General features: G+C 34.0%; 1 protein-coding gene across 1 annotated transcript in view; it reads left to right on the top strand.

Moving 5' to 3' along the window:
* Positions 1-13,275, top strand: part of LRP1B (LDL receptor related protein 1B) — a 2,049,143-nt gene that overhangs the window by 1,206,092 nt on the left and 829,776 nt on the right. Inside the window, exons 16-17 of the mRNA XM_043488135.1 lie at positions 4,673-4,813; positions 8,715-8,840. Of these exons, the coding sequence (XP_043344070.1) occupies positions 4,673-4,813; positions 8,715-8,840 (267 nt within the window). The remainder of the gene's footprint in view (positions 1-4,672; positions 4,814-8,714; positions 8,841-13,275) is intronic.

Genomic DNA, 13,275 nt, shown 5'->3' with positions numbered 1-13,275 from the left:
CCTTGCAGTTTATTGATGGGTCATGCAGAGACCTAATTCCACTGCTCTAACAGAAGGTATCATAGGAAGTGTGAAAACTGACAGTTCCTTGCCAGGCATGCCATGATTCATGTCATTTTATTTTCAAGCCTAAATTAAAGGATTGTTTCTTACTTTGTCAGTTTTCTTACCAGTGAGATAATGTTATAATATTTTTACCAAAAGTGACCCTGACAGTAGAATTACAGGTTTTGAATCAGTTTTCAAATTCACAGTGCAAAGTACAACTCTGAAGTTAAGATTGTAAGTATAGTGTCTGTTAATATGCTGAAAACAATTCATGGTTGTGCCTAAATACCCAAGTGCAATATGGGTTCCATCACTTTAAGCCTTGGAACAAAGTGACATGGATGGTGGAGCTTTTCCTGTATGTTTTTGGTTATGGGGAGAACTTTATCACTCTTTCTAGTTACATATCTTTTTTTAAAAAAAACTCTGTTCATGTTCTTGGGTGATAGAACATTAACTGCTGAGAGAGTTGAAGTAGTAGTGTATTTATTGAAGTATTAAAGTATTTATTCAATCTCCAGAGGTAGAATATCTCACGGCAATAATGACTGTAATGTAGAATTATCAGCCTCTGTTAATTCCAGGAAGTCAGGCAACAAATATTTTTGAACATTTCTTCTGTATCTGGTTCTGTTCTGGGCATTTTTTATTCTGCAATATGTGACTTTGTCCTTCATATAGTCAAAAATCTTGTGAAAACACAAGATATGTGAAAATTACTTATAAAATAATGCCTTTGTAGAAGTTTGTGGAAGGTGTAGAGAATAATGATCTTATTTTTTATGGAAGCTATTCACTCTCTTAATTGATGCTAGATGTACTTACTTCATCATCTTGTTGATTCTTGCAAGATTTTGTAGATTGCCTGGCCATCAGCTTGGGTTATTTGGTAGATAATGTTGCTACCCAGTTCCACAGGTAGGTGAATGCTAAGAAAAAGATCACATTTTGGAATGTCTAAATTGTCATCTTATCCATATTATCACCTATCACAGTAACTTTTAATGTGATAATGGGCATTGTGGGCACAAAGATGACTAGATGACTTGTCTTTTATCATTATGTCCTGAACAAACCTTGTCAGTATTGATAACAAGATTTCTTGTGATATAACTACTGATTACATCTGAAAGACTTGAGTTAGGGCTGGAGTATATTAATGATGCCAAGTGCCCTGGGAGATATTGGAAATTAGAAGTCAATATCTTAAAAAAAATCTTTATGATTATGAAGAGTCTGAAAGTTTACCCATGTTGCCAACTAACATATTAACCCATCAGAGTTTCACAGGTTTAGACAGAAGACATGCAATTCCTGGATCAGGCACAAAGGATTTTACTAATCAAAGCAGGTGATTAAGTTGCACATTCACTTTGGTTCTCCTTCCTCCATCCCACCTCCATGTCATATGAAGACTAGGCCCAGAGAGGCCAGATAGAGGTTGCACACAGAGTGTGTTTGTACCACAGATGAAGAACTCTTGAGCTTAAAAGTCTGCTAGAAAATCTACCCAGCCTTTGCTTTGAAGGGAGATATTATCTTTTATTATCCTGGTTAAGGAGCAAATCTGCTCTGTGTTCTAAAAGAAAGCACTTTTTGTATCTTCCAAGGCTGTTAGCTGTCTAAACATCCTTAAAAAAATAGTCCAGAATAAAAGCTGACACAAGACATGTAGAAACACCAAGGAGAAATGCCTCTCCAACAAATTATAGGACTTAGAAAAATTGTAGACAAACTTCTAAATGTCAAAAATATTCGTATGTGTTTCATATGTGTTATTATAACTATAAGTGATGCCTAACTGCTGTTACAAGTAATTACTAATATGTATTAATGACATTGATATAAATCATTATCAGAAGCAGTAAATATGAAAGTTAAATTTTCTCAGGAGGTAAGCTCTACTGTTTTTCAAGCAATTATCCTTAACCTATTATGAAAAATGATAATGTAACCTTTGTAATCTGTTTTTGAAAAGTGCCAACTGTATATGAGCAAACATCATTTAAAAATAACTGACTACCCACATACATACGAAATTGTGTTTAAAACAAGTTTAGAAATTATCCCTATTTTCATTCATTCCATAATGATCTAATTATCAGTTGAAAACATGTGAACCGTAAGTAGACTTAAAGACCTTGTCTCTAAATTGCTTATGTTAAAGAGTATTTAATTTGGAAATATCAATTTTCTAGGGTAGTTTGTCTTTCCCTAGACAAACTAACTTCTTTAATATAGATATAATTTTTCAGAAGCAAGTATGATTTTGCCCTTGTCTGTGGATATTTTTTATTATTCCTTAAAACTGTGAATTAAGTTATTTGATCAAATGATCCTATAAAAAACATCTTTTAAATTAGGGAGACTTTTATCAGTTGAAATTAATCCTTTCTTGTTTTCTGCAATCTTCAAGCTGTGAGACAACAGAATTGACTATTTCTTTTGACATGATTTAAGAAAATCTTAAACCTGAACTTAAGTAGGGAAGAAAACTGATTACATCTCCAATCAGGTTTCTTGTCCCATAGGGGGGAAAAAAATTAATTCTGGGAGACTGTTGACCTTAGGCTTAATAATTATGAAGTGGAAATTAATCAAGCTACTAGTTCCAGTTCTAAGTTGGGCTTATGTAGAGTCAAAAGAAGGAACTATACCACCCTCAAAGATCTTAAGATCTTACTGAGCAGACAAAGTTCAAAATAAGGGGAATTTTCATGTTGTCAATGATCAGTTTTAGAGAGTCTGAGAGAAAAGCTAGATCCTAGAGATGGTCAGACACATCCCACATTATACCTCCATTTTGTCATGATTCCCATCCTCATTCCTAGTTGCTACTATAAAAAGTTACCCTGGGATTGAATAGGAGACCCAATGACCTCCCATTTTTGTTTTTATTTATTGTCATTTCCTTGAGATGTGTTCTCTTTTTTTTCTTGCTCTCTTTATATATATGTGTGTGTGTGTGTGTGTGTGTGTGTGGTCATGCCTAGTGGCTCAGTGGCAAAGAATGTTTCTGCCAATGCAAGAGATGCAGGTATAATCCTTGATTGGAAAGATTCCCCCAGAGAAGGGAATGACAACCCACTCCAGTATTCTTGCCTGGAAAATCCCATGGACAGAAGAGCCTGGTGGGATACAGTCCATGGGGTTGCAAAAGAGCTGGACACACACAAAACAACTACACACACACATAATATAAACACACACATGCATGTGCATGCATATATATACATTTATATGAATATGTACCTATATGTTCTTTTAAAAATTGTTACTTTCAAGTGACTTTATGCAATGGCAGCATTAAAGAAATTGCTTCTTCTGCATTTTGTTATTGAGAAAGATTAAACAAGGAGGAAAAATTGCGGTTAGGTCCTCGATACAGAGTCTGCTTTTGTGAGAGGGGAACAGCAAACACACAGGATTACCTTTGGTCTCAGTGAATATTTCATTCACCACACTGATTATATTTTTCACCCTTAATACCTTAATTTTTTTTAAAAGACCTTAAATGAGAACCTGAATTATATGGGACAGTTCTCCGTTCTCTACCCTGTGCACCCACATGCCTTGTGTCTTGTTGCATAACTCTCTGAAGCAGCTTCTTTGCATCTATGGTTCAGTGCTGTTTCCTCTTCCATTCTCTGCATCAGGGAAAATACAAGGGTTAAAGGAGTGAAACACAAGTGTTCTGGAAATGCCATATATGTTTTCTCAATACCCCTTATTATTGAAGTCCATATAGGTTTTGTGACAGTTCATCAATGTGAACCAGCTACCCCAAATAAAATTTAAAGCCGTTAGATCTAGAATGGAAAAACTGGCTTGTTTCTTCTAATAATAAGCCACTTTTGATAACTCAATGTCTTTTTCAGTCAATGAAATACAGATCATTTACTTTAGCTGTCACCACATTCCCTTCAGTTTTTAGCTTAGATTCTATTGAATCCCCTCAGAGAAGTGTAGTAGCCCTTTCAATATGTGAATAAACCCCAATTAATGGGATTTCTGACATTTGAATAGAGAATATGGAATATATGATAAAAACACTCCAAAGAATCAGGATGTATAATGAGATTGTTTTGGTTAACTTAAAATTTCCATAAATATTTAACCAGATCTGTTTTTTTTTTTTTTTTGCACTTTCAGACCAGTGAAATAAACATAACCATCAATGCTATGTGCTATTCCCTTGTCTTTTCACTTTAGTTTTTGATGTATTTATGTGTGAAAAGTGCAAGTGTTAGTAGCTCAGTCATGTCTGACTCTAAAGGTGGAGGTAATAAAATTCTTTGCCATGCCTTCAGTTAAGCTTCTGAATGAAAGTTCTTTAAAAAGTAAAACTACAAACAACAAAAATATAAGATAGTATTTTATCATTGTTGTTATTATTATTTTGGTGACATTTGCTTAAAATGAATCTCCACAATTCTTGCAGAATAATTATTGTTGGAGAAACTTAAAATTTCTCATTTCCAGGGATGGTTGCCTCTATAATGCTTTCATTATTTTCTGTGAAATGCATGAAATCAATGTTATGATTATACAAAATTATCTTTTAATGAATTGAAAATACCCAGTATTGCTTATATATCTTGTTTGTTTGTTTTTTAAACCCTAGTTAATCCTGGAGAAGTACTGCCTCAGATATGTAAAGTTGGAGAATTCCGCTGCAGAAACAGACACTGTATCCAAGCTCGGTGGAAATGTGATGGCGATGATGACTGTCTGGATGGAAGTGATGAAGATTCAGTCAGTTGCTGTAGGTTCTCCTACAGTTTATATTAAAACTTGCTGAGTTTTTGAGTGTGTGAACTATTAAAGCAGTCTGGGGGAGAATATCTAAAATTATCATTGATGCATATTTAACTTTGTTTTTTGTTTTTTTTTTTTCCCCAGACATCGTTTTGTATAGACATTAGACCTAAGTGACCTTCTTTGTATACCTTTAAAGCACTGTTTTTCTCATCCTTCACCATCTTTGAATATTACCATTTTGGTTGCTTCAGAAATTCTCTTCTTTTCTGTATTGTAGCATACCATTGTTAGAAGGTTGCTCTAGGAGACCCCTTCGGATCTCTGAATTTAAAGATGTGAAAAATCAATTTAAACTCCCCCAAGGCAGAATTTCTCATAAAGGAGGTCACGATCCACTCCATTGCTCCTTGGCAACAGAGCCTTGGAGATGGTCCAAGGAAACAGACATGTGTTTGGAACATGTTATTACCTAACTTCACTGGCTCAGTTCATAGTAGGAGACACATATGGGGCACTCAGATTATTAAGGAAGTTAAAAGTGTGATTTCTCCCCTTGCCTTCTATTTAGCTCTTCATCATTTGTTGCAATAGGAATAGTTTCATGTTTCATGTAGGGATCAGGGAATGACCCACAAATGTAGAGGAAAACAATTTGAGAAGCAGATTCAGTAAACTTATGGAAATATATTTGATTCGAATCACTACCTTAGTGGTGTTGAAAGATATAAAATATTTTATATGGAGAGAGATATATGTTGGACATATTTATCTTTAGTCTTTTCATTTGACTTAGATACATTATTTTTAAAAAGAAAATGATCATTTTTCAATTAGTGACTTTTAGGTTAAAGTGGCTGAACTGATTTAGAGTTAATCGGCAATCCTCCATTTTCCTTTTTTAAAAATCAAGAATATAAAGATGAAGTTTTAAAGATTCTTTGTTAAGAATGAACAAAATTGGTCTGAGCACCTGTAATATGAATTTGGGCACAAATTCTAAAAATATGGACTTTAAAAAATATTTTCAAAGTTTATAAAATATATAATAAAAGATATTTAATTAATATGTAAGTATAGCACTACTTTCTCTTCATTTCCAAACATTCAACATTATGTACTTCTTATTTTCAATCCTATTAATATTAATATTTATACTCTAAAGCGTGCCACAAATAAAATGTTAAGTATTAAATTGATACAACCAGCCAAAAGTTTTGAAGTGGGAGGAGCATTTCATCTGAAGACAAAGGGTGTTTTCTTCCCCTTCTTTTTAACACAAACAATATGCTATTTATTGATTAGATTGCCTCATTCTTCATGACTCGTAATGTTAATTCATGGTTGCAGTGAATGCTTCCTATGTATCAACTTCCTGCATAGTCACAGCGCTCGTGCAGATCAGAGATATTTCATCACAGAATTTAGGAATTAATCCTATAGGTTCATGTTCTGTGTGATTTTTTTTTTTCACCAACTCACAAGCTAATTTCCTCCGAGAGTATAAGGGACATTACATTTTCACTGTTAATTGTAGTATTAAAATTCCTATTCTGTATTGTTCATTATTTTTAGCACTTATTTATCCCCTCATCCAAGCCTACATAATGGGCTTTTCCTAGCATCTTCTATTTTATGTATGGTTGGCGGTGGTTTAGTCGCTAAGTCGTGTCCGACTCTTGTGACCCCATGGACTGTAGCCTGCTGGGCTCCTCTGTCCATGGGATTCTCCAGTCAAGAATACTGGAGTGGGTGGCCGTTTCCTTCTCCAATTTTATATAGTCCATATTTAATTCTAGTCTTTCACTAGTCTTCCCTTAACTAAAGCCCACTCACCATACTTCTTCCAGATTAATAGCAATGTAATCTTGTTACTTCAATAACTGGATAATCAGCAAGTTAAATTCTAAAATCCATTGACTCTCATATAAAGTACTTCATGTTATGTCTGACGTTTACATTTTTGGCTTTAAATGTCTATCATGTTTCTACTTACCCTCTTTGTCTTTATCAAGTTGAACTACTTATAAATCTCTAAAAATTTCCTTTTCCTTCTCTTTTTGTCTTCTGTAACATTGCAGTCTCTGTTCCCAGTTATGAATTTCACCATAGTTTACCACCATCTCCACAGGGAAGTCTTTTTTTGTATGCTAGCCATCTCTTTTCTCAGTGCAGCCCAGTTTGAGTTAAATGTTTCTTGGATATTGTTTTATTATGGTAGTTGCCAAACCATATTGCAACTATATGCTTATTTATTTGATGCATCTAATAGGTGAATATAAGAGGACACATTAATTTGTAGCATCTTTGTGGTCTCAGTGTCTAGCACAGTAGCTAGCACATGGGTGAATGAATGATTCAATCAGAGGGGCAAAGTAAAATTAAACATCTCTGATCACCTTCCAGTAATATGGTGTCTTCTTTAAACATTGCAATGATTCTAAGCAGCATTATATTCCTGGGGTCCTGTAGTTAATATATCAGCACTGCATAATTAATGTCAGGAGTTTATTTTAGATTGCAAGTACTCATAAGCTTCAACCTTGAATTCTGTTATCATTTTACTTCTCAACTCCAAATCACAAGACAAATGGATTGTATTTGGTCCTCCTTTTCAACCTCCCTTTTATAACGGTGAAAATAGCAAAGGTTTCTGATCAAGCTTCACTGAAGTGCTTATGCATAATGTTAGTACTTGAAAATGTTGACCCTCTAATATACTGGATGACTTTTATCCTCCTGAGCAGCTATTCTTGTTAAAGTCCCTAAAGTGAATAGAAAATGTTAATCACACGTAAATACCAGAAAACAGAAGGCCTTTTCCTCACATTTATTTCCTATGCACAAAAGAGAACTTCTGAAAAGTGATAAAAACTGCTTCATCACTATGACTACTTTAAATAAATAGTGTTTTGTAGAAACTGACTAGAAAGGAATACATTTGCTATGCAACAGTATGATAAAAATTGCCTATTTTTTCAAATTCTAAATAAAACTAATACCAACATATATTTTTATCATACAGAAGTGCAACTACAGGGCACAAGGAAAATTACTTCAGAAAGAATGTTGAAATTATGAAACAGATACTGAAGAGCATGCCAAATCAGTTAGGAATTTAGACTCCAGAATGCAGGGGAAAAGATCACAGGAGGTAAACATTAAATGGCCTCCTGCTGTGCTTGGATATTAGATGTTTAATCCTTAGCTGTGGTCAGCTTCCCTTAGAGGCTTGGTCATGTCCTCAGTATATTTTGTGGCTTCACATTTATTTGTTTGTATTAGGGGAAAACACTCATGATGATTATTTTCATTATTAAAATTACTCAGAATCTCCTATTTAGCACCAACTCCAGGTACCAAGTAATGCATTTTTCTCTTTAGAATTTTCCTTCTAGCCCCAGGAAACATTGAGCAAAACATAACACAATCAAGCTTATTTAATGTTTCAAGAAGTACTTGTGTAGATGTATGATTTTTTTAAAAAGTATTTTTGATATATGATTAAGTTATTTCATACATACTTGTTATGTTCCACATTAGCATTTGAGGTTAACTCTATGTTTTTGGTAAAAAAATCTGAAGCTAAATCACCTATTGTGATTAAGGGTGAGAAAAGAGACACTGATATTAGTTGGTTTTACTGAAGACTTGAAAAATGAATATATTTCCTTGTATATGAACTTGAATTCCTTGATCTTTTATATACAACTACTACATTTTAACACAGTCTAGTATATTATTATTTGGTATAAAATAGGAGATATTGAATGACAGAAGATATAGATCAATTGTACTATAATATGATTACCATACACTTTCCATATCTTTCCCTTAAAATAATCATAATTTTATCTAGTTTGAAATTATTAAATTTGCTTCTCCTCTCCTCCCCCTTCCCACCCCAGACAATCATAGCTGTCCTGATGATCAGTTTAAATGCAAGAATAATCGCTGTATCCCCAAGAGATGGCTTTGTGATGGAGCTAATGATTGTGGGAGCAATGAAGATGAATCCAATCAAACATGTTCAGGTAAAGGTTTGCTTGGATGTATACGTAAATCTCTTCCATACTTTGTCTTCATAAAGATGCCTGAAATTAAACTGAACTTTCCTAGTGCTGATGATCTGATTATTGCAGGAGCAAATGAATTTAGAGTTCGATGCCTCAAAGGCTAGGATACAAATTATCTTTTACTTATTCTTTGGGTATCACTCTGCTTTTCAAAGGAATTTGGCGTATTATCCATGCAGGTTGACTGTCAATACACCACTTGGATAAAACTTGTCCCTGCTAAATTTTACTTGGCAATTGGAGGGAGAGGTTTGTGAGTATACTATGATTTAGGCTATCTCACAAGGAGAATTATTATTTTTTTTTAACTTTGAAACAATAATTTATATGCTTTTATTTCTTCTGTAGAATATGTCTTTATGTCTTCTGTAGAATATCTCTGTAAATAGGTTTCTGTTCCTGGCACACTATTCATGTGTTTTGTTTTTTTTTTTAAATAAAATCCCAAGTCCACTAAGCCTGTTTATATTTCCATATAATTTATTGTATTGTAATAAATCTTTGAATCCTTAGCTAGATTTTCATTGAATGGGAATATACCGCTCATGGTACACATCGCAGCTGAGGGCCAAAACGATCATTCTTAATCAGATAAGTGTTGAAAAATGATCCTGACTAGCAGCTGCCTAGTGCTTCTCTTTAAACAATGACAAAAAAATAAATAAATAAACAATGACAAAAAGTCATATATTTAGTGACTCTTATTAATATGATCAGTATTATTTTAATCATTACATATGCTGTTAAAATCTATCAACCACCTCACCTTTTCTCTTTGCCAAAATAAGCCATACTAAATACAAATTATTACAATGTATTAGCGAAAGCTGCAAAGGCACCACATAGCGAAAAGACCAAGAGGTCAAGAAGCCTGGTTTGTACTCTGGATTTTGAAGCTGGCATTCTTGGAAAGACTTGTGCCTCCCTGTACCTCAATTTCCACATTTATTACTTTCAACTCTGTAGAAGTATAAATTTTCCAGAGCTTTGCACCATGTACTAAATAACAGCAACAAGAATGAAACAGTCACCATTCCGTAGTCCTAGCTTCCATTTTATATTATTTTTTTTTTTCCCCATGGTGACATATTTACTGAGGATCCATGGGCTAGTCATTCTCCTGTCCCTTGATTAAAAGCTCGGTCTACTGTTTTAGAGCAACTGATTATTTTCAAGATATTCTGTGTCTTTCATAAGGGTGTTTTGCCAAAGACTATCTAACAAAAAGGGACCTTTAGAGACCAGATGGGCCTAGGCTCCTGCCTTCAAGTTCATTCTTTTCATAGATGAGGTCGAAAAAGAGATTTGCCTTAACTCATATGATTGGTGAGGATTTAGGAAAACTCACTTCATCTCTCTCCAGGGCCGTTGCTGTTTTTTTTTCTTTTTTACCAAACTATATTATCTTGAGGATTAGCTAGAATTACAGACATGGTCAAGTTAATGTTTCCCAGGTTGCTCTTAGGATATGACTGCAATTTACAATGAAGCATCTTTCTAAATTAGTGCAATTATTATTATTTTAGATTAAGATTCAACTCAGGGACTATATAGTATTACATCCTAAACAGATAGATCTGCTTTCACCTTAAATTAACAGGCATTGCTGTCTCAATTCATAATACCATGTCTTCTTCATTTCTATTTGGTTTTTAAAAATTTGCTTGTTTCTACATGATGTTTCTTTCACTTTCTAGAAAAAGTGAAAATGTTATGTATAAGAGCAAATAAAAAAATTAATCCTAATTAGTAAGATTTCTAAGACAATCCAGGCCTCAGTTCACTAGAAAGTAGAATGCCACTTGCTTGCACCTCAAGTGCTATTTTAAGTGACAGCAGCTGAAGTCTGCTACTCACTGTTAGGTCTTCATGTCATATTTATGATAGCTATTATGGTCACCTTATGTCTTTCTGATTGAAAAAAAAAATACAAAGAGAAAAATAAATATGGCTTTTAGCTTTGAAAACTATGCTGTCATGTTACAATGTATTTCCATTTTGTTTTACCAAAATGAATAGGTCATACAGCTCACTATCTTGGAAAAATATAGCAAATTCATTAAATGATTTTCCTGGTTGAGTTATTTCTCTACATTTCTAGATATAGATGTATGCATGGATATGTATCCTAGATAAAATATTACTCGTATGGGGATTATTTTGTAATTAAATCCATTATCTTGTAGCCTTTAGCAGTGTGACTATATCTAAACGAAAATTCTTTCCTATAACAAACCAATTTCTTATTATTTTTCTTTGGGATTTCTCCTCACTGGATCTACTAATTCAATAAATATCTATCATGGCATTGAAGATAGAATGAGGAAAAATACACAGTAATTTCTTTAAGAAGTTATGAGATAAGATGAAGAGAAAGACATTCAAACAGTTCATTCCCATAGAACTAAGTTGACCCTCAAATGGGAGCGCAAAAAGGACTACTAATTAATCTTTGGCTCTCCTGGAAAGCCTACTACAGGAGGGGTTGTCTAAACTAAGCCTTACCAAAATTAAATAAATAAATTAGAAAAATGTCTAAATAACAGTTTAAATCATTTAATTAGAAAATATAATCTGATAAGACCATGTGGTATTCACAATTAAAATGAAAAATTAGAACTCAAATATCAACAGGAATTTCAAAAAGCAGTGTTAACTCAAAATCTTGTAACAATAAGCAATTTAGTGCCATTCACATGAAATATAAAAATACAAAAATGTTCTATATGTGCTTGTTGATTAACAAATATATAAAAATGGAATAAAATATAGAGATTAAAAAAAAAAACTAAGGATAACAATTACCTCTATGAAAGAGAAAGGGAAATGTTATTGGGAAAGATTACATAGGGGACTTCAAATGTAAGTATAATACTTTTATTTAAATTAAAATCTGTAGCAAATATAGAAAAAATTAAGATTTGATAGTTCTGTAAGAAGACAAACAGATGTTAATGATATTTCCTATACTTTTCTAAGTGATGGAAATATTTGCCTGAAAAAATAAATGAGTGATTGGGGAGCATAGATTGTGGAGAGTGAAGTCCTTAGAGGGTAGGGGGTGGTCGGAGAGAGAGCCTGGAAGCAAAAAGGGGTACACAAAGCGGGCAGAACAGAGCTGATAGGCAGGGCTTGGGAGTTGCTTTTCATCACCAACAATAAACCATAGTTTTGTGTGCTTTTGAGGGAGACCTAGAGGCCAAAGATGAGAAGTAGTTAGATTAAAAAAAAAAAAAAATGTTTCCCTGTAGTAACCATGATGATCCTTGGCTTCGAGCCTAGACAATGTCAGTTCAGTTCAGTTCAGTTCAGTTCAGTCGCTCAGTCGCGTCCGACTCCTTGCGACCCCATGACTCACAGCACGCCAGGCCTCCCTGTCCATCACCAACTCCCGGAGTTTACTCAAACTCATGTCCATCGAGTCGGTGATGCCATCTAGCCAGGCAATGTCAGACCAGCTTTTTCCCACAGCAGAGAGCTCTGGTTCAATTACATAATATTTGTTCTCATATCCCCCACAAATTTTAACTAAATTCAAACTAGACAAATAGGATTGCATTAAGGAAACCTGATATATTTTTAAAAATCAGAATTTTTTTTTTGCAAGATATTGAAGAGTATATTTACATATGACATAGATTTTGTTTAAATAGAATGCTTTGATACAGTGCAGGTAAAGTTTAGGAACAAGGTATCAAGCTCTGTCCTCCTCCGGCTCCTTGCTGCTCCTGTGCACTGTGGGATTTCTCACTGCTACATGACCGCAGGGGAAACATCCTTAGTGATGGGTAGAAAAAATTCACATTTTGACAGTGAATTTCTGATTCACTGCTAAATAAACAGTTCCACTGAGGAGGTGTAAATTTCCTCTTCATTAGAGCAGAATTTGCTACAAAATTAGAGTCCTCAGGGGCTGCTCTACCAATCTCACCTCCAGACTAATTTAGAATTGATGGAGACAAGAACTGAGAAAGTCAAGGTTGTGTCTTCTTGATGCAGATCTACTGATTAAAAGGTGATAATTTAGTCAATCTGATTATATCATATAGACAGTAGTTGTAGATTTATGGAATGAAGCATTTTTCTTATCTCAAAATCTGTTAAATTTGCCTGGTAGACTAAGGAGATTATTTTCTCCATGATTAGAAAAGACAATGAATTCATATATTTTCAGGGCATAGTGTCCTTTTATCATAAGCCAGTAATTATTCTTTGAAATAAAGAGTCATAACAGTTGTTCAGGTTTCCTAGTTAATGAGGATACACAAATTCCCATCACAATGTGAGAGTATCCTACGTGATGTGAGATAGGCATCTAGGAGTCCTTTCTCATTCTCCTCTCTAATCATTAGAGCAGTACTGGTGAAAGAAGAGAACTGGAGAAAACTGGTTA

This window comes from Cervus canadensis, chromosome 15 (genome assembly GCF_019320065.1).
Source record: "Cervus canadensis isolate Bull #8, Minnesota chromosome 15, ASM1932006v1, whole genome shotgun sequence".
Taxonomy (NCBI): Eukaryota; Metazoa; Chordata; class Mammalia; order Artiodactyla; family Cervidae; genus Cervus; species Cervus canadensis.
The sequence above is the reverse complement of the archived record's forward strand: the minus strand, read 5'-3'. Positions and strand labels throughout refer to the sequence as shown.